Raw genomic sequence first — 26,098 nt, 5'->3', positions numbered from 1 at the left:
CTGAGAAAATCTCAAGCACGTTCGAAAAAATGCATCCTCCGGGGTACGTTTACTAATAATATTGCAGACTGCTTGGTGTGAATGGAGCGGCGCCAGGCTGAGAGAAGGAATTCGGAGGTGCTTCCAAATGTAACTTTTCTGATTCGTCCTTATTGTAAATTGAATTAATACCTTGAATGTACTTTGCATTTTCCACCAACGATAACAAATTCTTGGGACTCACTCACCTCCCCTGACTGTAAATAAAGACCTATTAATATGTTGTTGTCTTTGGCACCGGAGATGGACAGTAAACTTGGGAATATAATAACTGTCTCTCTTTTAATTGCAAGACTTTCGTACAGTGACGTTCTCCGAGGCTGGCTGGAGTTTTTTTTTGTCTCCGACTAAAATATTGTCTTTAACTGTCAGCCTCCCGAACGAGTTGGCCCCGCCTACATCCCTGTCCCAACCAATCCCAGGCTCCTGCCACCTCCGCACTCGTAACAACTTTCCAGCCACTCTTAGTCCCAATAATCAGCCAAAAAAAAGGTCGGGAAATACTTGGTGAGGTCTGTGACTTTACCAAACGGTCTCCATTTTCGGCAAGAAGGGGGCTCTTTCCCGGTTTTCACTTTGCACCGGGGAGAAGTCCTTGTGCTCCTTCGATTCTGTCGTTAGCTTTATTTTCCGCGCAACCCCCTCTCCCAGGGCGGTGGGGCACGCCTTCAGACATCATGCAGGAAAGTCCGAGCAGTGCCCCTGTTTCTCCCGCGGACAGTCTAGCGAGCAGCGAGGAGGAGGCGGACAGACAGCAGAAAAGGTACGACATCAAGAGGAGGTACAGCAAAAAATCGAGCGAGGACGGGAGCCCGAACCCCGGCAAGAGAAACAAGAAGTCCAGCCCCAGCTCGCAGTCTTACGAAGAGCTGCAGAACCAGAGGATCCTGGCCAACGTCAGGGAGCGTCAGAGAACTCAGTCCCTCAACGAGGCGTTCTCTTCGCTCAGGAAAATCATCCCCACTCTGCCGTCGGACAAACTCAGCAAAATCCAGACCCTCAAGCTGGCTGCCAGGTACATCGATTTCCTCTACCAGGTCTTGCAGAGCGACGAGATGGACCAAAAAATGTCCAGTTGCAGCTATGTGGCCCACGAGAGACTGAGTTACGCGTTCTCGGTGTGGAGGATGGAAGGTGCTTGGTCAATGTCGGCGACGCACTAGCGCCAAACCGGTACGTGAACACTCCTGCGGTTTGCACGCAGTCCCGTTACAATCTGCGACCTGGAGGGGGTGGGGGTGGGGAGGGGGTGGTGGTAGCGGGGATGCGGGTAATTTCCGAGAGACTGCAGGGCATTGATTGGTTATGCATCTTTATCTTTGCTCCATAAAGTACAATTTGACCCGCTGAGTTTCTCCAGCTTTGTGTTTTTACTTCAAGCACGGTGTCTGCAGACCGTAGTGTTTTAATTCTGTAGACTGCAGCACACCCTGTTTATGAAACAGAGAGAAAGAGAAACGCAAAAACTGGAATCTTGAACAAGCTGGAAAAATTCAGCGGGCCAGGTAAGACCGCGGGTAGAAATGATCAGAAATCATTTCGAGTCGGGACCCTTTATCCAGACCAAAGTGAGAACTCATACTCAGTCCCCGGATCTTTCTCCAAAAAACTGTAATGCTAATCAGACCCAGTCATTTCCTCATTACAGCGCCCATGCAGATTACAAGTTTTAGTCTGGGCTGTCAATTTGCTGACAAAATATATTTCTCCGAAAGGAAATATTTATTGTGCGAAAAACATGACTGCACGCCTTTATCGTGCTGACTGGCTTGGGTTTATGTTTACAAACGTCATTCGCGAAAAGCAATTACCTTTAAAAAGGCTGATAAAGTTGAGTGAGTTACAGTAAATGAAATCTGAGTTTAGATGATTTATATTTTCAATAACAAATTGAATTTAATATTATTTGCGATGGAATGAATCACGGGATGACATCAGGTTTGAGTACAATATCGCGCAGTGCTTCCTTCAGCAAACGACAAATATTCACAAGACGGGGGCTTGCTGTTCAGAAATAGTTTGTGTATTTAATCAACAATATCTGCGAAGCTATTATCTTCGATAGAGATGAAAGGAAACGTGTAAATAAGGGAGCATTACATCTTTTTACTTGCAAATTACCCCCCCCCCCCCTCACCACAATAGGCCCAGGGTTTTGTTTTTAAGTGTCGAGGGAGTTTGGATATACAGTTCATTCAGACTTAATGAGCAGTGAAGCGAACAATTGCAATCTCATGCAGCAAACAAAGTGCTGGACGAACTCAGCGTGTCAGGTAGCATTCATGGAAGCGATAGAGAGTCAACGTTTGGGATTTCAGTTTTATTGTCAGAGTACATACGACCTGAGATTTCTTTTTCCTGCGGGCGAGGCAGAATTACCACTAATTGATAGTGCAAAAAATAAACTGTATACAGCGTGAACGTATAAACAAAAAAGGACTGTAAGTCGATAATAAATGTAAACAAACTGACTGTGCAATACAGAGAGAGTCAAGAAAATCAATAAAGTGCACAAGTAATGAATCTCTGGTTGAGTTTGTCGTTGAGGGTTCAGATGGTGGAGGGGAGCGGTTGTTTCCGAACCTGGTGGAGCGAGTCTTGCGGCCGAAGCCCTTCATCAGGAATGGCAAGAATCACTATCACTTCCCCATTGTTTAAACAGCCGTTCCTCGCTCGCTCAATCGGCCCAAGTCACCGCGAGATGTTTGATTTTCTACCGTGTATTTTCTTTCTGCGGGTTGCTCGTTTGGTGCATTGGATCAGTGGTTGAAGTTGCCTTTCTAATTTCTGTGTTGACAGGCGGTTAAAGATCATTGGAATGGACGGGGGGAGCTGGTGTCGAGAGGGACACGGAAATATCGGCCACGTCTCAACTTTGAACTCTCAGGAGTCCTTCCAGACTGAGCAGTGAACTAAAAGTTTCCAACTACGAGACGAGCAGTGATTGTTTTAGAGATGTGAAATATCGTCGTTTACCAGGGGAAGTGTGTCCTGGCAATCCGGATCCAGTTTGCATCCAGGAAGGACATGGTTCAGATTAGACACGTTTGGGATCTTTCTGTACTTCTTATGCTTTAGAATAAACATGGTGGGCCGCTGAGGTTACATCATGGAGATAATGTAGAGAGAGAGGGAGAGAGAGATCACTGAAGCACATACAATGGGAGCAAATCAAGAAAAGCAAACGTAAAAAATCGGCACCTGTGGTACTGCATGTTCCCCCCGAGTAAATCTGGAATTAGCAAAGCTTCACATTATTGCTGTTTTTCTATCGCGTGTAAATTTTGCTAGTTTATTTATTAAAGTTTTACCATCGACTGAGTGTGCAACGTAGTTGGATGATCTGAAGATTCCGAATTCAGCCTCTTTCGTCGTTTCCGTGGGAAGGGGTTGTATGACTGAAGTAAAAGTTTCTAAAAAATTCTCCGCATATTAAAACCAATTTAGCATTTCAGTCCATTGTTCAAAAAACTCTCATTTCGGGATTTGTTTTTAAAAACACGCGACAAAGTAGAATTAGGGTAAACTTCAGAAACTGTAAGAACGACCTTGTTCTAATTCACCAAACTTCATTTGATTTTTTTCTCTCCGAATCTTCCAGATATATTCAGATATACACGTCAACGATAAGCAGATATCCATAATACGTCACTCGTGCATGCATGTGTGTATGTGCAGAGCACATCTGCAGTAATAATAGATAATCGCAGCCTGAGGGATTTCAATTCTAACTAACGAGTAAAACAGAAAGTCGACCGACCCACCAAGTGAAATCTTTGCACCGAACTCTGGATCAGAATGAGCTCGCGTCTGGGGCATAGGTAGAACAAGGCAAGGGCAAGGGAGCCCAGATTGTTCAAACTCTTGAGGCTTGTTATTTTCCTTTTTAGCATGTTGGTCCTGTTGAATTTTCCGGGTCGTGAAACGCGAACTGAGGTGTTCAAAGAGTTTCATCAGAACATGTTGAAAACAGGGTTCAAAGTTTTTGAGGATTTGGTCTAAGGTTCTATTATGGAGGGCGAAGGTCCGGGTGCAGGTCAGTGGGGCCAGCAAGAATAATAGTTTGGCATAAATTAGATGGGCCGAAGGGCCTGCATCTGTGCTTTAGTTCAATGGTTTATTGGTGCAATATTACTTTTACCAAGGTGCAGTGAGAACGTTTGTTTTGCGAGCAGTCCTGCAAGCCAATCGATATACAGTGCAGCGAGTAAAACACAGTGGAGTGCAGCGTTACAGCGAGACCAGTTAGAACTGAGCAAAGGCCACATTATTTTATCAATGCGAGGTTTGTTCAGGAGTCTGATAACGGCGGGAAAGGAATTGTTCTTGGATCTGGAGGCGCGTGATTTCACACAAAACTGAGGTCGGCAAACTTCTCTTAAAACTGGACGTTTGAAAACTGACTTTAAAGATAACTCTGCCCCAGGTTTTGAGAGAGACAGAGGAAGACAAAACCAAATGTGGCGCTGGAGCTTTGTTTTCTCTGGAAAGTGACAGTGCGGTAAAATAATGTGAGAGCGAATCAATGATAACGTCAGGAGACTGAAGCTCTGTGAAATCGGACGGCCGTTGAGACAAGCGTTGGCAGCAGCAGGCAGGAAAGAGGGACCAGATTGCCAGCAGAGATCCGACAAAGTGCAGAAGTAAAAACACAAGGCTGGAGAAACTCAGAGGGTCAAACAGTGTACTTAATGTAGCAAAGATAAAGATACATAGCCGACGTTTCGAGCTTGAGCCCTTCATCAAGGTATAGAGTCTGTCCACAAATAGGGGCTGTTCGTAACAAACGAAACGGTCGCCAATTCGAGGCTGTGGGGAAGCGGCGCCAGGTCGGGAGGGAGTTAACCATTTTATGACAGCCTCGTCGTAGCCGCTGAACTCTTGGGGAGCCAGAAAGGAGGTCATTTGCAAATAAGAGCGGGGTCCCTCCTTTAGATCTAATCCCACCCCTCACCTGGTCCACTCTCCGTGTCGCACATGTTGTCTTTACTTTCATCGGAGCATTTGGTTTTTGATATCACAACCCCCCCACCCCCGCACTTTGTCTTTCACCCTTACCTGCCCGTCCAACCAACTCCGGCGTTCCTGGAACGAGAAGCAGAATCCGAAGAGCGGCTGCCGGCTGAAAGTGCAGCCGGGCACGGGAGGTAGTGGCGGATCTCCACGCCCCAGCCCAACCCTAGACACTTCTCCGTTCATTTCTCTCTCTCTTGAGACGGAGTAATGTTTTCCTGGGTGTTATTCACAACGCCAAAGTAGGAAACTATGAGCGACAAAAGGTCTCCCTTCCTTCCTCAGCACTAGGGGGAGGGGAAGTCGCATTTTTGGGCAAATATGTTCCTTTTCTGTTTTAATACCCTTCTTTCACTTTCTCATCACCCGACCCCCGCGCCCCACTACCCACGCACCCTCGCCATTCCTTTTCTGAACAGTTGGTTAGCTCTTACCACCCATTCAGAGATAGCCACAGGTAGATAGAGTAATGGCGGGAGGGGGGATGAGAACGAGAGAGAGAATTTCCTTTCCAACCGACAGAAACACACCATGATTGGAATAAAGTGCAATGTATGTCGAGTGAAATAGAGATTCTGAGTGAGGCGAGCGGCGCGCGTGTTTATGCGTGTGTGTGTATATACTGTGTATAAAAGTTTCAATAATGGAGAAGATCTCAAATCGCATGAACTGAAATTCAACTTCAGTTTGTTTACGGTACAGTAACTATAAATTTCAGTTCACCTCACATTTGTTGTTCCAACTGCCAATCAGTTTATTGTATAAAACAATTCTGCGAGAAATGACAAAGCCTAACTATTTAATAACTCGTAGTTGATCTTTGAGGTTATTCTGCATTTAATTATGTATGATTTGATCAAGGAGGGCTGCGCAGAGTGATTGGGATTAAATATATATTTTAAGACATGTATTCTAATAGTTTCTAAATGTAGGATCCAGGATTGTATTCTAACCGACCACATGTTGCAAGATCCTGCTAAGGCTCCAATACGTTCTGTTGGTTGAAGATTAAATGTCTCCAGGACAGGGCCCGAATCTCAGTAGTGTGCTAGATGGGGAACCTACAAATGACGGCCATGGCTTTCGACCCTGGTTGAACAGTCTGGGCAAGCATACCGGCAAGTCAATAGGGTCCAGTTCCAAGGTGAAGTGCCCACTTTGATCTTGCGCCATCCCCTCATCTCCACTCGACTCCTTCCATCTTCAGTCTCTTCAGCAAATATATGCGGGTTAGAGTTGACGGTGGGGGATTACCGCGACCAATGCGTTGAATAGACTACCTTTCGATCTGAAAAATGGCTCTGCTTCTTCACCTCTCCCCATTCCCACACACAAACACGAACACACTTCACTCTGTGGAATGGAATGTGTGTCTATGGTGCGATTTGGTGCCGTTGTAAATCAGTTACTTCCCAGATCAAGATGAGTGTCATTAGTGAATGAACCTGCGCACTGTTAATCATTTAAATTATAGAATCTAGATTAAGCATCAAGTAGCCAGCCACTGTAATTGTACTTATCTATCTCGAAATTAACATAAATTTCCCCGCTCCTTTTCTGCAGTGTCATAAAATAGTATCTCTTGAATGTTCTGTCCTGGACGGCTTCATGGCTGGATTCCGTCTAAACCCTACTTTAGCTACCGTGAGTTACGCGCAGGGCGTGTACAAAATCAACCCAGCATCGCTGGCCCCTACGCGAGCATCAGATTGAATCAAAGCCGACCCTGTACTAAATAAAACCACATATTCTTGTAAAAATGTGCCGACGGATTAAAAAAAACGCGTGCTAGCTGCTAAATATAAACAAACTCCTGATCGAAGCATACCATATCGAAGCGATCGATACGAACTCTGCGGTCAGGAGATGCATGCCTCTGCCCTGTTCGTCCAAAAAATGGGAAGAAGCATCTGTTGATTTGTTTCTCGGAACATGAAGCGGTGTATTGCTACTATTTTCCCAACCAGGGCCTTCTTGAAACGCCCCAGAGTACAATTTAGTGTCCCGTGGAATTGGCACCACTCCAGTGGCATTTCGGCATTGGATCAGAAAGTTTGATATCTATCTTCAACCGGCTAGTCTGCTATACCAACAGCCCGAAGCCATTTACACTCTGGCCTAAAAGAGGACAAAAATACGAATGCCATGACACATTGTGGAAATCAGGGAGTACTATTTTCGATCCATTTCTTTACCCCTCCATCACTTTGCAATGTTAACATTGTCTGGGGCCAATTGTTTCGATATAAATTGAAAGTGGGAGTTAGGGGGGGGGGGGGGAGAAGGGGGAGATAGGGAGCGGGAATTGTAAGTGTACAACCATTAATTGTGTTCTATAACTTCTAATTATTATTGGTCCTTCAAGTCGAGACCAGAAAGACGATACCTATCTCCAGTTCGTCAGTTTAATGCACATTCGAACCCTCAGATGACCTGACACAAAACTTGCGCCATCCCGACTGTTTCGCTGCTGGGGTGGGGTGGGGGAATATAAGGTTTTATAGATCCTGCAGCAGGTCACCGTTTTCTGAGAGCGAATCTGTGCAAAAAGGCGATTGTGAAATGCGCACTTCATGAATATTATGTAGGCAAATGTGTGGGGGCTTGAAGCATATCTTTTAGGGTTCGCGTCTACCGATATTTAATTGATATCTTTTTAAATGAAGAATCATTAAGATTAATTCAGTTTCTGGAGGGAAAATGTGTAATGGAAGGAATAAATTAGCCATAGTGAATTATGGATGCAGATTTCCACGTTCCAGATCAGTGAGGGGTGATATTGGAATTTAGAATCTGTTAAAATGTGCAACCACCTGAATTTGGCTCACAGAATGAAAAGAGACGCGCCACAATTAATGTTCCAGCTAAAGGGGTTGCCAGACGCTAAACTGTCGACCCGTCCGCCGAGTTTTCACCGTTCGCCATTGTAGATGTGATACGGATACTTTGGGTGGTGATATGAAGGTGAGATGCTCATTCCTCGGATTAATATAAACAGACTCCAGAGTACCCGTTCAGAGATGCAGCCGGGTTAAAGCAGAGGTTTGGTTTAATTTTCTCACTAAAGCTCACACGATTCCAGAAATTAAACATCTTAGGACATGCATTCAATGTTCATATGCTGGAATATAAAGAAATTACTGCAAGGAACCATTATAACTTTCTTACCGTACTGAAAAGGTCTGTATTTGTATGAGAAATATTTCAGGAACTACGATGGTTTAACGCTTCCTCTGTATAACAAACCTTGAGCGGGTTGGCTCATAGACTAATAGTGTTTTGATAGTTCAGTAGATTAACCTTATCGACTCGTACAGCGAAATCAAGGCGCGTTTTTATCCCGGGCCCGATGCGTGGAAATGAGCAATCAAGTGGCAGGTACTTGGTACGGTGCCAGATGTATTCCTGCCGAGCCGAGCGTCACTGGAAGAGGGAGTTTCATTCCAAATCCACCCTCGCAGCTGCAGAGAGCGAGTCTCCGCGACGCGCCGGCATTTCGCTCTTAACACGCACTTCTCTGCTGTATGTCCAGCTGTGTTCCCATGTGATCCAAATCACTGCCAGATTTATTGCACTGCATTGTTTCCCCACTCCCCCGCACTCAGTTGCAAGAATCAGCTCCAAAGTTAACTCGCCTGTCTGTGGAGGGTTACATTTCTATTTTTGACCTAAACCACGGTGTGATCCGCTCTGGTGGAATCGCGGGGCACAGAGGGGCATCTTGTGGCTGTCATGGACATAATCTATCGGAACGGTCATAATAGCGCCGCACCAGTTTCCCGTCAGTGGCACATGCGTTACGGTAGCTTGCGTGCTTCCGATTTAGTTCAAGCCTTTCTCTAGACTCCAACGAGAGCATCTAGTCTGACATCTCTTTCAAACCCGAGAAGAAAATTACCCCCCCCCCCCTCATATCGTCGGGTCTCCCGAGGGCTATGTATTTTTTTCCACGCAAAACAATAAATCACGTCTTTCTCCTGATCAGTCCACTATCTGGCTCTCATTCGGTGTCATCCAAACCGGCAATCCAGTCCGCGTCCCTGGGTGAGCTTTCTGTGCGCGAATTGGCGGTCGCCTCCCAGGAGGACCGCGGAAGGGCTGCAACAAGCACGGCGCTCTATCAATGAAAACCTCCATCTCATCAACAGTCGATGGAGACCGGCGTCGCTCACAGAAGCCACGTTCACTTCCACACGAGGAAAAATAAACGTTTGAAAGGTGCTACCGAAGTTGACGAGACCGCAAATACTGTAAATGCCTCGCGGGTGTCTGTGAAGACAGAACTTGTGTCCCTGTTCTGACTTCACAATCCCAACGTCCGGAGGAGTTTGTTTGTTTTAATCTCGCTCCTGTTCAGTTCATTCCCTTGTGCGCATATCACGACAGGTCATTTTTGTCGACAGGGCCATGTAGAAGAATCGAACGCCTTTAACGCTCAATTTATCCTGATGGTTTAAATGGTTTATTGGTAGGAGCTGGAACTTTCCTCTCATGACATTTCCTATGACACACTCACCCGTGGAGTTTCTGCGTGCGAGCGCGGCTTTTTATCACCATTCGTTACAATTGGACCAACCACGCCCGGCCATTGGGGCTTTGAGTGAATGGGCGGCAATGGTCGTTTCCAATGTGCCACCCACCCTCGTTTTCTAAATTAGCTTTATATTTCACGCTTTCTTTTCGAATTTAATTTCGGCCACGCACAGTTGCAGGAAAGTGAAACAGATTTAATGATCAATTAATTGTTTTCCTCGCTAACCTAACAGCGGTCCTGGGAAAGAATCGACGCCGCAGACCGTCCTTTTATATTCTTGGTGATGGCTGCAGGCAGAGGACTGGAGGAGCCCTCGAGAGGTTAAACGTCTGCGAGACGGAACACTAATGAGTTTTGCTCGCTTTACGAGTCGAGTCCGTTGCACCTGTCTACAATCTGTGTAAATGGGAAATTTCCCCACTTAATGAGGCTCACAAATAAACGCTCTCCCGCGCCTCTGAAGACCCAGAGCCTGAATTGATCTCACGTTAAGCGATGGGGACCTTCGGGGTGAATTCCCTAGAAGAATGCGTTCGAGTCGGTAAGAAACTGATTTCATTTATCTTTCTTTGACTAATTGATTTCAGTACACCCCCTTCCCGCTAAAAATTCTAAACTCCTCATCTGGTAGCACTTAGCAGTAATGGGATATATTACCAGTGACCTGTTTAGAAGCTGTAAATATTGCATAATCAAGGACAACTTCAATGTACAGTAAATATTGTGACGTTAACAGTATTTTTTTAGTTGTTCTATTCCTCAAGCCACTTATTTAATTACTGCCAACATGAGGTACAACGGGCAAGGGTAGAGATTATTCACAGCTGTACACAGTATCGGAATGGAGACGAAGAGAGTATTGGCAATAGGAGGAGTGCTGGGCCGATTCATCTGAATTTCAGCAAGTCTGCAATGGTTACGTTAGGAGAGATTACATAATTTAGACGCATTCTTTGGAATAATATATTTTTGAGTGAATTAGGAGGATTTTTTTTCCGCTGGAAGGAGAATCCAAATCAGTGAAGAGACATCTTGTCCAAAGTAATTAACTCTTTATAACAGAACTAAAATGGATGCTATTTTAATTGAAGTTGAAATCACAAATCAATGTACTTTCATGAGCTATAGAACTAAGGCTGATGCAAAATGTGACAAGTTCTTCCCTTATCTTGTATCCCCTTTGCAGATAGATTGGCCAAATGGCCTATTTCTGCTCCCATTTCAAGGATGTATATCCCCATTATAAGGTCTACTCAATTGTAACAGCACTTTTGGGGATGCCAAGATTGAGAAAACTGGACGCGTACCTTCTTGTAAAAGAATAAAGCAGGAATAGGCCGGTCCAGTCAGCTCCACCATTCAACAATTTATAGCTGATCTGGCTATGGACTCAGCTTAACCTGCCTGCCTTTTCCCCATATCCTTTAATTCCTCTACAATGCAAAATTTTAACCTTCTGTGTCTTAAATATACCCATGTGCTGATAAACCCCTAAACTGAAAGAAACGTGCTGAGATTTGTAGGGTTCTGGAGTAACTGCTTTACTGGTTTGAAATGGCGTGGTTAGAAGGCCCACCCAGCCCCAGAGTCTTCAGTTCCCCAATGGGGCAGAAGTGTTGCAAAATTTTGGGCGGTGGCTTTGCCCCACTCTGAGCATCTCCACACCTGCTGGTGCCTGTTCAATAGGCGTGTAGATGATGCACGTGACCCATAACTGTATACTATACATTTTATATGGTCAGCGTCCTCTCCTACCAGGTGGTGTTATGACTGGGTGCTCAATGTCGAGCTGTGCTGGTTTGAGATTGTCGATGGGGACTGGGAAGAGACATTTACCAATGTCCAAAAAATAGGTTGTCCCTGTGTGTCACGCTACCCTGAAGGGTCCTTCATACGGCCGTTGTAGGGGCGTTCTGTGTGCTTCTCTGCGGATGAACATGTACTCACTCTGGCACAGGTCATTCAGTACAAAGGAGGGTTCTGCTCCATGGTGGGATGATGGAACTGGAGCCAGTGTGCCCAGCTTCTCCTGGAGTTTGGGTCTGTTGGTATGTTTCCTTGGCTGCAAGGTGCAGGCATGAACTCGCCAGGCGGGTTGAGTGATGCCAACCTGGCTGAAGATGCTGCTAGGTCTTTGGGTGCTGTTTGGATGCCGACCAGCACCCGGAGAGCTCATCTACCCAGCTGGGTCCTTGGAGTCATACCATCAGGTCTGATTTTAGATGCCTGTGGAACCACTCTACCAGGACATTCATTTGGGGATAGTACACAGTTGTTTGGTGCAGCTGGTTTCTTAGGAGCTGTACCATTGTGGACCACAGGGTTGAGGGGAACTGCATGCCCCTGTCTGAAGTGATGTGAGTGGGAGGTTGAACCTCACCACCCAGGTTGTGATCAGGTTCTGTTATCACGTCACTAATTGAAACAGCTTCCGGCCATCTTGTAAATCTGTCCACCATCATAAATTAGCACCTCACCTCTCTTGAAACAGCTAGTGGGCCAATGATGTACATGCGCACATGCTCGAATCTCTTGTGCATTGGGTGGAAGGGTTGTAGTGGTGTCTTAATGTGCCTCTGGACCTTGGAGGTTTGGCAGTGTGTGCAGGTGTATGTCATTGGCCCACTACCTGTTTGCGTAGGCCATGCCACATGAAACACACTGCAATTAGCTTGCAATTGCCCTGATGGAAGGGTGAGCCAAACTGTGCAAGGCATCGAAAACGTGGCACCTCCAGGTGGCTGGTACGATGGGCCATGGTTGCCCTCTGGAGGTGTCGCAGAGGAGTTTGCTACTGCTGGGACCGATGGGTATGTCCTCAAGGTGGATGCTGGTGAGCGTGGTTTGGTATGCCGATATGTCACTGACCTCCTTCTGTGGTTCTGGTAGTGCTGCATAATCCTCTCCCGGGGCTGGGGCTTGCACCAACTGGATGAATGTTCTTGACAGTGCATCTGCCAGTACGTTGTTCTTCCCCAAGACACGTTTGATCATGGTGGTGAATTCAGACTCGTAGGGCAGGTGGGACTGTGAAGATTGTGAATTCTCTCCCTTCTAGGAAATACCTGAAGTGCTGACCAGCCAGGTACAGGGCTAATAATTCCCTCTCAAACACTCTACTTGATTCTGGGGGCTGCAGGTGTCGGCTGAAGAAGGTGAGCTGCTTCCATTGTCCTTCTATTAATTGCTCGAGTATGCCGCTGACTGCTGTTTTGGAGGTGTCTACAGTGAGGGCTGTGGAGAAGTCCATTCGGGGGTGGACCAGGACTGTGGCATTGGCTAATGTGTCCTTGGCCTGGTCGAATGCCACCATTGCCTCTTCCAATTAGGCAACTTCTTTGGATTTGACCGCCATCAAACTGAAAAATGGGCGCATAATTCAGGATACTGAGGGAATGAACTGGTGGTAGAAGTTCACCATCCTGGCAAATTCTTGCAGACCTTTGACTGTTTTGGTTCTGGCGAATTGGCAAATGCCTCCTCTTACCCCAGCAGGGTAACAGCTCTGTGACAGTTTATCTGGGGTCCCAAGAAGTTGATGGTGGACAGGCTGAACTGCACTTGGCTAGGTTGACCATTGGATTGTAGTTGCTGAGTCAGCAGCAGAGGATGAACAGATGGGCCAAATGCTCTTGGTGGGAATGGCTGGCTACCAGGATAATGACCAGGTAGAGGAAAAAAATGACCAAGTCATGTCCCACCATGTCCATGAGACGCTGGAAGGTCTACACCATGCTTTTAAGGCCGAACAGCATCCTCAGGAATTCAATCAGTACAAACAGGCCATCTTCAGGACATTCTTGGGATGGACTGGGACCTGGTGATACCCACGCACCAGGTCTATCTTCGAAAAGATGCGTGCCCCACGTAGGTTGGTTATGAAGTCTTGGATTAGTGAGACTGGGTATCTATCGTAGACGGTTGCATCATTCAACCTCCTGTAGTCACTACACGGCCTCCACCCTCCTATGGGTTTGGGCATAATATGGAGCGGTGAGGCTCATGGGCTGTCCAAGCGCCACATGATTCCTCCATCTCCTCTCTCATGAGCTGGAGCTTGTCTGGAGGCAGCCAGCAGGCCCAGGCCTGTGTGGGGATCTGGTGAGTTACCCTGTGTTTGGAGGCTGTCGTGGAATACTGTGGCATGACAATTGTCGGGAATTCTGACAACACCCTGGCGAATTTGTCTGAGCACCTGATGGAGTTGAGGCGCGGAGCTGGCAATTTGGCCTTCCCAAGGGGAAGGTTTGGAAAATTCTGGTGTCGACCAGCCTCCTTTCCTTCAGGTCCACCAGCAAACTGTGAGGAAGTCTTCCCCCAGCAATGGCTGCGACACCAATGTGAACGTCCACATGAATTGGCTGGAACCAAATTGCAAGGAGGCAGTTGTGTGCCATAAATGAGGATGGTGCTGCAGTGAGCTCAGGCCCAGCTCCTCTGGTTCTGGTATCATAGCTCAAGGGAACCAGGACTCTGATCTCGACTCCTGTGTCTACCAGGGATTTGCACCCAAATTGTCCGTCCCAGACATACAAGAGGCTATTGAGATGGCCAGCCACTGTAGCCATTAGCGATGGCTGGCCTTTTCATTTCCCTGAAACGAGCATGGAGGTTGACATTGGTGGGCCCAGGATCCCCATCTTTGATGAGATTCTGAATTGCTATCATTTCTCGGTGCGGGTATTGCAGGTTTAGCTAATGGAGGTGTGGTGTGGTAGGGCCTTTGGCCGTGACGTAGCACTAATTCTGACACTGGCCCCACTGTCCTGTCGGTGCGCCACAACAGAGTTGGAGAAATCCTCGTTTGCAAGTCGGAGGTGGAGGTCCTCCGGCATCATGATTTTACAAATGTGAAATTTCAACTTCAGACTTTATTTGGCATGTGTCTGAATCTTTCCCCCTCTATATAAGTTGCTTAAAAATGAGTTTGAAGTCTTGGATTGGCTTAGTTGACTTGATGACTTTGCCATCTCTGGATCCTGCAATGGTGTGGGTTGATAATTGGATCCATGCCAATTTTCTTGCAGGCCACTGATGAGTGGCCTTACCTCAGAACCCTCCAAATTCCATACCAGTGCATGATTTAAATCTTTTGGGGCTCAAAAGATCCATTACTGTGGTCACAATCCTTGTTGGCCTTTCAGATCAATGTTTAACATTTGAATTTTGTAAATACTTTGATTTGAATTTCCCTGCTTGTACAACTTCCAATGGACAGAACAACTTGAGCCACCATGGAATTGAATGTTGGACCTTTGAAAGAGGACAAATATTTCATTTCTTTTGCAGAGTACACAAATGAGGCATGCTCTAAAATATTGTGCTTTTGAACAGACCTGCTTTGCAAGGTAGGAAACACCACAGTACAGTGTTTAATGCCATTGTGGGTAACTAACTGGATGAGTAATTCAGACCATCTGGACCAAGTTTTCAAAATGTGGCCATTCTCACCACCTGATTAATTATGTTAATTACATTAATCTGGAACACAAGGCACTTTGATTAATGGTGAACATGAAACCACTGGACCATTATAAAACCACATCTAATTCCCCAATGAGAAGCACAAAACTTGCAGCTGCTGCAATCTTGAGTGGACAATGAGAAACTGAAGTAACTTCTTGGGTTAGGCAGCATCTATTGATGACTGGCCATTTCTAGTCATGGATGCTGCCTCACTCCTTCAACATTTCATTGGTTGCTCTAATTGTCTCATGCCCATAAAGGCCATAAGCCATCCTTTGCTTGTGTGCAGTTTCAGATCCACTGCAAAGGGTTGTCTTTCAATTGCTTTTGTAATGTATCCCTGGGTAGGGGTGGGGAGAGTTTAAAGGAGACGTGCAGGGCAATTTTCTTTGCAGAGAGTGATTGGTGCTGGGAACGGGCTGCCATGAGTAGTGGAGGAAATAGATTTGAGGTTTTGAGATAGACATATTCCTCCATAGGCAGATGGATCATTTACAGGCAGAAGAAATTTTAGTTTAGTGTTGTTTGGTGCAGATATCTTGGGCCAAAGGACCTATTCAAGGTTCAGGATTATTTTATTGTCATGTAATAAAACAGAAAATGTGATATTATACACAATTTTCTTTTGTCTACTGTCAGACAGAAAAGGATTCACTATCAACAAAAATTGTTCAGTACCCCTTACAGCCAGAGAAAGAGAAGCAAAAGAGAGTTTCCCCCCCACCTCCACCACAGAATCACCGAATGTCCATGGCTTTACCTCCAGCATTCCCGGCCTCTGCAGTTGCACAAACTTCAGTCCAAACCGTCGGCAACTCAAGCTTCAGATGCACAGCTCTGATATGATCAGGAAGCCTCCAGCAACCTCCGCATCTCTGTTCTGATACTTGATACCTCTTCAGCTAGCCTCCAGCAGTCAGCAGCCTCGTGTGAGTCCTTTGACTGTAGGTGCCAGCAGCTTGCTTCTTCTGTGGGTTCCTTTCCTCGAGACACCAAGAGCCCACTGCTTGTGAGTTCTTCAGCCTCAGAGCCCCTCAGTGGTCTGCCACCAAGGTCACTGTCCCATTGGGTTGTATCCTTTGCTTCTCCATCTCTAACAGGGGGTGGGCTCGCCATTTTCTAGTGCTCCGCACAAGTCATCCGCTTCCCCAGAGACTGCAACTCTGCGTGGTCAGTGCGGATCATAGGTGCTGCATCTTGGGCCAGACCCTGTGGGTCATGGGATTTTAAAATAAACCACCATTGGCTCCTTTAACAAGCCATTTAAAGCCTGTACAAAGCCGACAGCAGTCGGACGGGGTGATTGGACCCTGTGGGGCAGCGTTGAGACCTCGATCCCCACTCTCCGCAGGTCTGCACCAGTGGCAGCACGGCTGTTACAGCATTTCTGGCAGTGCTGCCATTTTTCTTCTGCGCTGCACTGATCAATGTACTATGTCCCAGTTAGTGAGAGATGATAATTGTTTGTCTTTCAAGCGATGCCCGACCCTATCAATAACCCTCATGATTTTATAAACCTTAACAAGGATACTCCTCCGTCTCCCTTGCTCCTGGGAAACCAGTCCCAGCTGATCTTGTCTCTCCTTATAACTCAAACCCTTAAGTTCCAGCAATTCCCTTGTGAATCTTTTTCACACACTCTAGCTTAATCCCATCCTTCCTAGAGCATTACATTTCCCTCTTGATTATATCTTCCTTTAACCCCTCTCCACTCTGCCTCTTCTCTCCTTCAAGGATGACGATCCACTCTCCACACGCAAATCTCTCTGATCGTCTATTTTCTCAAGGTTTTTCCTGCCTGTAGTGTGGTGCTCAGAATGGACATGATATTCCAGATTGAGGTTGAATATTTAGTGTAAATCATTGCTTTTTGTACTTTATTCCTCTATTTTGAAAAAAACACATCCCATATTAACTGTCCTGCCATATTCAAAGACTGTGCATGTGAACGATTCAATCTCTCAGTTCCCACACCAGTTTTAAAATTCAACCATTTAATGCACATTTCCTTCCAAAAAACATCACTTTCTACTTTTTGGCTTTAAATTGGACAAGCTACCATTTCCGAGATTAGGCTCTATGTGTCATCATCTTCTCCACTATTCCCAAGATTGTGAAGTGTAAAATTTGAAATTCTGCCCAATAGATCAATGATCTGGTCATTGATAAATAAAAGTCGAGCTGTGGTTCCAACTGGCAAATCTCAGTGAGTATTTTCCTCCACGATGGTTTTTAAAAGAAAAATCTCACCATTCCTTTCTGCTTTTTGTCTCTTTGACAATAACATGTCTGTATAGTCACTGCCCCATCAAACTCATGGCCTTCAGTCTTGCTAACAAGTCCACTATGTAGTGCAATCTCTTTTCAAAGCCACATCCACTAACTTTACAAAGCATCTCCAACACTTCATCAAATAATGCACTTGTCACAATCATAATCTCTGCTTGATTTAGCCAGTTTCTACCCTTTGACCAAATGAAATGAAACCATTCTCGGCCATGAATTAATTTTGCATGTGAATACCCTGACAAACATGTTTATTTCAATGACTGAACCTTTCCAAAAGTTATATTTTCACAACATCTGGGAAAGGACTTTCAGCTGAATCCACGGATTTGGAAATTGCACCATGCCCATTAGCACACAGACATGTTAAAAATTGCGAGCATGCACATTCTGATCATTTAGGTGGTCCTTTTGGGTTTTTTTTCCCCAAACATTCCGAAGGAGGAAGGAGTTTGGGTTGTTGAAGAAGCTGTGGCTGATTTCATTGTGTACAGTAAGAAGAACAAAAGCACCTTTATAATGATTGGAGTACTGACTGTTTGCTTCAAAGCCAATGTTTGAGCTCTTCTGTGAGACTTCTGCTCCCTCTGTAAGTAAATGTTTATTAAGAGCAATCCGCAACAAAAGCCTTCAACCCTTCCAACCTATCTCTCATAACTGCATTATCCTGTGCACCACAATATCTCAAATTTTAAGAAGAAGAATGAGACTGCCAGTGTAAATAGAACACTTAATGGATGGGTAGTGCACAAAGCAATCGGGAAGCTGCTGTACTGTTTGTCCTATTCCTCAACGTTGGTCCAGGAATGCAGAAGGCTGCAGGAAATGGCAGACCCAGCTGAGTTTCATCATGGTCATCCACTTCCCACCCATTTGTGAGACCCATGTGAGGTTCTGCCTCAAGAAGGCAGCCAGTGTCATAAAGGATCCCTTTCACTTTTAGCTGCTACCTTCTGCCAGAAGATGCAGAAGCCGGAGGTGTGGCATCTCTAGGTTCAAGAACTGCTTTTTTTCTAACTGCTGTCTGAATCTCCTAATTGTAACACTATTCCAGGACTACCAAAGATCTGTCTGCACTATTGAATTGGCGCTGTGAATATTCACTGTCCTTTATATGGATTGTTTTTATTCACTTGCATTATTTAAACGCGCCACAAACGAGCCTGCAGCTGACGTGGACTTTTACCCCCTCCATAAATCTTATTCCGCGAAGCCAAACCAAAGATTTAATTTGTACTTAGTGTAACGTGTTTTACATGCGTGTAGCTGCAGCAAGCAAGAATCTCATTGCATCTGCCCCTTGCATTTATGTACACAATTGTCGAAACTCATCATTCACCAGCTCGACAATCGATTATAGTAATAAAACACACATGTAGTTGTGGTGCTTGCCTTCTAAATATCCATAAGTCAATAAAGTTAAAGCCCGTGCATCTAGGTGTGATTAAAATTTAATTTCCTTTAGTCAGTCCCTTCGTATTATAGATGACTTGCTGCCACTAAGATTTTTAAATTAAATTCATATAGCATGGTGGAAGCCAATTCCATCCATTTAAACCTATTACACCTAAATTAATCAACAACCCCATACTTTTTGGAGGGTGGGAGGAAACCCACACAGACACAGGAAGAACATACAAACTCCTTACAGACAGTGCTGGATTCAAGCCTGGGTCGTTGACACTGTGTAATAGCATCACGCTAACTGCTAAGCTAACTGTACCATTCTACGGTTTATTCCAAAATGGTTGATGAGGCCAATGTGGTAACTGCAGCCTCTGTCACAGATGAGGCAGGCAGGGTGCACCTAACACGTGAGTGGATGGGTAGCATGTGAGGCTGGGTGCTCATTCTACTACTTACTCAGGGCTTCTGTAACCTCTCCGTGCATGGACTCAAACTTCTGGAGTCTGTAGTTACCATGGTCACCTTTTTTGAAGACTTGGGCATGATTACAGCATCTCTGTGATCCCCTGCATTACCCTCATTCTTCCATTTGTTGATGGCAACATTGTGGCTTTGTGATTGAAGTTTTTCACTGCCGAACTTCAGAACCTTAGTCAGGAAACTGATGCCTAATGACTTCTGCCTCACTCTCCCACTGAACCAACAGGCTACAATCACCAATGAATGTGTCCCATCCCTGGAAGCTTCAGATGAGACAATGGAGGACTTCTACTCTGACCTTGTCTGCTTGCCAGCCAGAGTAGACAAACTGATCCTCCTAGGGAACTTCAATGGCAGCTTGAGAAAGAATGCAACCCTCTGACAAGCAGTGATTAGCAAGAAAGGAGTAAGAAAGACCAATACCAATGAGGTCCTTCTCCTGTCAGGATGTTTGAAACCCTCTTATTGCTTGAAACCATCATGTCATTACCAATGGGCCTAATTCATCAAAGTGTGTGATATCATGGCAATTCCCCAGTCGAAGTACTGGCACCAGCTGTGAGTATCATTGTCCATACAAGGGACAACAAGGCTGATCACAAGATCCATGCTATAGCCAATATAGATGATTTCTGGACTGGTCACTACTTAATCGGCTCTGTTATTGTTCATTGGCTCTTAAATGTCTGCTTTACCAGAGGGTGTGCACAACCCGTCCAGAACCCAACGAACCTAGCTCTTCTCAGCAGTACCTCATCGACTCTTGGCAATATCATTCTCCAGCATTAAAGAGGGTGGAAGTAGACAGACTCACTAACTACATGGCAAATGCTCTGATTTTGTTCTCCTGGCACACTCAGCAATGCAGTGGTTGGTCCTAGTTTATGATTTTACATTTAACACTTTCTGCAGCTATGGATTTGAATGGGATCATAGACACAGGAACTGACAAGTGAGAGTAAAATGGTACTTAGGGGGACGCAGAAGTCTCTGAGAAGGTAGCTAATGGGATAAGTGCACTACAATTACTTTTCATGCCATTTATCTAGCAAAACGAGGTTAGAAATGCTTCCAACTACAGTTGGAGGCCTTCCTGGTCACAGTAATGTGACGAGGTCACTTTGAAAAATGGCTTACTGTCAGGTCCTAACTACCTGCCTATTTCAGGCAATAGGCCCCTTTTTATTATATGGAAATTGGAACATTATTATAAAAATAGGATATGTTTACTATTTTAGGTGGGATTTGATTGGAATGTGTACCTTGATCCAGTGCTGACAGTTTAGTTTTCCTGCCAATTTGAACTAGCATAAAACCACTATTATTTTAAAACCTCTGACTTATTAGAAGCCATATAACAGGAGATTTGTTACCAAGTATTTGAAAAAGGTTTATTAGGTTGCAGTTTCTGATGGGAAAAACTGATTTTTGGGTGGGAATGTAGCATATGGGTCCAAAAATGCAATTTCTAAAAGCACAAAAGCTCAGAAATGAGAGACCTCCTACAGTAAATGGATTACAATCTGGCTTGAGATAAAGTTAACACCACAGAGGCTAAAGTCGAGCTGCTCTGATTCTTGATAACTATTTAACATTTTATAATTTAACTTTGCAGTATTGGAGGGGATAGTTCTCTGTCTTGATGTAATAGACTGTACATGAGTCCAGGCAAACAACCACTGTTCCTGGACTGCTAATCGATGCATGATGCAGTCAGCAGTGTAATTCCAGTCAGTACCCCCTCACGTTTTGCAAAATTGAGAGGATTTTAACCCATAAATGTTGGAACAGCAACTCTTACTACCAGGGGCCCAGGCCTTCAAGGGCATTCACAAAAAAAAGAATTCTCGTCTAGGACCTCAGCCACAACAATGATTTGAATGGGAGGAGTCACGTGATGGAGTAGTGGCCGGACGGTGAACTCCAGCCCTCACCAGAAAAGTCGGAAAACACAAAGGCACAGAAATAAAAGTTAAAGAAAAGTGAGTATAAAGGTGGAAAGAAGATGGCGACAAAAAAAGAAAAATCGAAATCAACGGTAAGAAGCGAGGAAGAGAAGACAAGGAAGAAGGAGAAGGCCTTACCTGTTCGAAGAGGCCCGCGGTGGAGAGAGAAACCCGCTCCCTCAGGTCGGTAGAAATTGGACTACAAAAATGGCTCGCTGAGCCGAGTAAAAGTGCGCGATGCGCATGAAATAAAACACACCGACGGGAGGGGGGACCAGCTGGGGAGTTGATCTCCACAACCGGCAACGACAGCTGCAGAACACCTGCAGCAAGAAGAGAACACAGAAGACAATGGAAACAAGAAAGAAGAGAAGAAAAGGGCAACAAAGAAACAACAGATGGCCAACCAAGAGGAGGAAGAAGAAGAGGAAGAGTACAGTGAAATAGAAGAAGAAGGGAAAGGCAAGATAAAGGATTTACTTTCTCTTATTAAAGGATACATGGAGTCATTTAAAGAATGGCAAACACAGGAATTTAAGGATTTAAGAAGAAGAATAAACAACACAGAAGAGAAAATGAATAAAATAGATATGACCTTAACAGAAATGGGAAAGAAAATGGACAAGATGGAAGAGCGGGCAGTAGCAGTAGAAATGGAGGTAGAGGACTTAAAAAATAAATTAGAGGAATCTAATAAAAAAGCTATAGAGACACAAGAACTGTTAGCTCAGAAAATAGATATAATGGAAAATTATAACAGAAGAAATAACATAAAGATAGTGGGCCTTAAGGAAGATGAAGAAGGCAAGAATATGAGGGAGTTTATAAAAGATTGGATCCCTAGGATCCTAGGATGTCCAGAACTACAGCAAGAAATGGAAATAGAAAGGGCACATAGAGCATTAGCCTTTAAACCACAACAAAAACCAAGATCTATTTTAGTAAAATTCCTAAGATATACTACAAGAGAAAAGGTACTGGAGAAGACAATGGAAAAAGTAAGAGAGGGCAACAAGCCACTGGAGTATAAAGGGCAAAAAAATCTTCATTTATCCAGATATAAGTTTTGAACTCCTAAAGAAGAGAAAGGAGTTCAATACAGCAAAGGCGATTTTATGGAAGAAAGGGTATAAATTTATACTAAAGCATCCAGCGGTATTGAAAATATTTATTCCAGGACAACAAAACAGACTATTCTCGGATCCAGAAGAAGCACGAAAATTTGCTGAACAATTACAAAATAGACTGAGGGATGAAGACGTGTAATGAGAGTAAAAATGATCACGATTGATATGTATGTGGGTAAAGAGGTATAAGAGTGTATAGGTATAATGTGCATACGTGAATGTATCTGTACTTAGAGGAAAATATAGATAGTATAGACAAGAATTAGTAAGGGAAGGTAATGGAATAGAGAGAATAAGGAGGGAATTAAAAGAGTGACCTTTGTTACATATGAAAAATAAAATCTTTTCTGGGGGGGGGGGGCTGGGTGGGGGGGAATAGCGGTCACTGCAAAATCAGTTGACGCTTGCGAGTGAATTCGCAAACCCAAATGGAGAGGGGAGATGTGGTTGTCTGACAAGGGATAAAGGACAACTCAGGAGGGGAAGGGGAGATTGGGGCTAAAGAAGTTATAAATAGGAGAATAAGGAAAATGTTTGATGTTTTAGGAATGTTGTCTTATAAAGGGTCTAAAATAAGAAAACAGAAATGGAAAAGGAGGAAAGGTAATGATGGAAAAACGGAAAGGGAAGATAAACAAAGTATAAAATGGCTACGTTGAACTATATGACTTTAAATATTAATGGAATACATAACCAAATTAAAAGGAAGAAACTGCTAAATTTACTGAAAAAAGAAAAAAATTGATATAGCATTTGTGCAAGAAACACACTTAACTGAATTGGAGCACAAGAAATTAAAGAGAGATTGGGTAGGACATGTAACAGCAGCATCGTATAATTCAAAAGCAAGAGGAGTGGCTATAATAATTAGTAAAAATGTGCCATTTAAAATAGAAGAGGAAATAATAGATCCAGCAGGGAGATATGTAATGATAAAATGTCAGATATATTTGGAGTTTTGGAATCTACTTAATGTATATTCACCTAACGAAGAAGATCAAAAGTTTATGCAAGATATCTTTTTGACGGTAGCTAATACACAAGGGAACATACTAATAGGAGGGGATTTCAACCTGAATTTGGATTCATATATGGATAAAACTGGGAAAAAAATTAACAGAAAGAACAAAGTAACCAAATTTATAATTAAATCAATGCAAGAAATGCAACTTTTGGATATATGGAGGAAACAACACCCAAAAGAAAAGGAATATTCATATTACTCGGCTAGACATAAAACATACTCAAGAATAGACCTATTTTTGTTATCAGCTAGTATGCAAGATAGAGTAAGAAAAACAGAATATAAAGCTAGAATATTATCGGACCATTCACCCTTGATATTGACAATAGAGTTAGAGGACATCCCTCCAAGAATGTATAGATGGAGATTAAACCCCATGTTACTTAAAAGGCAGGATTTTAGAGAATTAATTGAAAGACAAATTAAAATGTATTTTGAAATAAATACGAAATCAGTGAAAGATAAGTTTATACTATGGGATGCAATTAAAGCATTCATTAGAGGGCAAATAATAAGTTATGTAACCAAGATGAAGAAGGACTATAATCAGGAAACAGAGCAGTTGGAAAGGGAAATAGTAAATATAGAAAAAGAATTAGCAATGAAGGAAGATACAACTAAAAGAAGAGAATTGGCGGATAAAAAAATAAAATATGAAACATTACAAACATATAAGGTAGAGAAGAATATAATGAAGACAAAACAGAAATATTACGAACTGGGTGAAAAAACGCACAAAATCCTTGCATGGCAGCTTAAGACAGAACAAGCTAAGAAAATGGTATTGGCATCAAGGAAAAAAGACAAACAAATTACATATAATCCAAAAGAAATTAAGGAAAACTTTAGAGAATTCTATGAACAATTATACCGAACTGAAAACGAAGGGAAAGAAGGGAAAATAGATGAATTTTTGACTAAAATTGAACTGCCAAAACTACAAATAGAGGAACAAAATAAATTAACAGAACCATTTGGAACAGTAGAAATACAAGAGATAATAAAAAAAATTACCAAATAATAAGACACCAGGAGAGGATGGATTTCCAATAGAATTCTACAAAACATTTAAAGACTTATTAATTCCGCCCCTCCTGGATGTAATCAACCAGATTGATGAAACACAAAGCTTACCAGATTCATGTAAAACAGCAATAATTACAGTAATACTAAAACAAGGGAAAGATCCACTCTCACCAGCGTCATATAGACCAATATCTTTACTAAACACAGATTATAAGATAATAGCTAAACTATTAGCAAACAGATTAGCAGATCAGGTACCAAAAATGGTAAATTTAGACCAAACTGAATTTATCAAAAAAAGACGCACAACAGACAATATTTGTAAATTTATTAACTTAATTCATGCAGTAGAAGGAAATAAAGCACCTGCAGTAGCAGTTGCTTTAGACGCGGAGAAGGCCTTCGACAGAGTAGAATGGAATTATTTGTTCAAAGTATTGCAAAAATTCAGTTTACCGGAGAAGTATATTAATTGGATTAAAGCATTATATAAGGGACCGTTAGCGAAAGTGACAGTAAATGGACATGTATCAAAGCAATTTAACTTAAGCAGGTCAACGCGGCAGGGATGCCCACTATCACCTTTATTGTTTGCGTTAGCTATAGAACCACTAGCAGAATTGATAAGAATAGATAATAATATAAAAGGAATAAAAATAAAAGACAAGGAATATAAAATCAGTCTATTTGCGGATGATGTTATAGTGTACTTAACAGAACCAGAACTATCAATAAAAGAATTATATAAGAAATTGAAAGAATATGGAGAAGTGTCGGGTTACAAGATAAACGTAAATAAAAGTGAAGCAATGCCTATGAATAATGCGGATTTCTCAAAATTTAAGAAGGAATCTCCATTTAGATGGCAAATGCAGGCAATAAGATACCTAGGTGTACAAATAAACAAAAATCTCGGCCAATTATATAAACTCAATTATTATCCACTAATGAAAAAATTACAGGACGATTTAGAGCATATGAAAGATTTACCACTAACACTAATAGGAAGGATAACTGTATTAAAATGAACATTTTTCCAAGGATATTATACTTATTTCAGGCATTGCCAATACAACTGAGAAAAATTCTTCAAAGAGTTAAAGAAAATAATAAGGAAATTTTTATGGAGAGGGGGGAAACCGAGGATAGCACTAGATAAATTAACAGAATGGTATAAACAAGGAGGCTTACAATTGCCAAACTTTAAAAATTATTATAGAGCCGCACAATTAAGATACCTATCAGATTTTTATCAAACAAGGGAAAAGCCAGACTGGACGAGATTAGAATTAGATAAAATAGGGGAAAAGATACCTGAACACATATTATATAAATGGGATGAAAAAGTGGTACAACATAGAACTTCTCCAGTATTACATCATCTCCTCAATATTTGGAAAAAGATTCATGTAGAAAGAAATAAAACAAATTATCAATTACTAAAACTAATATTAACGCAAAATAAGTTACTCCCTTTTACAATAGATAACCTTTCCTTTAGAGAATGGGAGAAAAAAGGAATTAAAAGAATAGAAAATTGTTTTTCAGGAAGTAGATTCTTATCCTTTGAACAAATGAGAGATAAGTACAATATAACTGGAGATACAGCGCTGGCATATTACCAATTGAGATCCTACTTGAAGGATAAATTAGGAAGCAGTTTGAGTTTGCCAGAGGGAAGTAACCTTGAATATGTGATTACAGATACAATGTTAATCAAAAGATTTATAACAAATATGTATATTAAACT

General features: G+C 43.1%; 1 protein-coding gene across 1 annotated transcript; it reads left to right on the top strand.

Moving 5' to 3' along the window:
* The first annotated feature begins 520 nt into the window (after positions 1-520).
* Positions 521-2,926, top strand: LOC138760062 (twist-related protein 2). Its single transcript, XM_069930488.1, has 2 exons — positions 521-1,212; positions 2,839-2,926. Exon 1 carries the CDS (start codon positions 717-719, stop codon positions 1,200-1,202), a length of 486 nt encoding a protein of 161 aa, XP_069786589.1. The 5' UTR covers positions 521-716; the 3' UTR covers positions 1,203-1,212; positions 2,839-2,926.
* The last annotated feature ends 23,172 nt before the right edge of the window (positions 2,927-26,098 follow it).

The sequence above is a fragment of the Narcine bancroftii genome, chromosome 4, assembly GCF_036971445.1.
Source record: "Narcine bancroftii isolate sNarBan1 chromosome 4, sNarBan1.hap1, whole genome shotgun sequence".
NCBI classification, from domain to species: Eukaryota; Metazoa; Chordata; class Chondrichthyes; order Torpediniformes; family Narcinidae; genus Narcine; species Narcine bancroftii.
The sequence above is the reverse complement of the archived record's forward strand: the minus strand, read 5'-3'. Positions and strand labels throughout refer to the sequence as shown.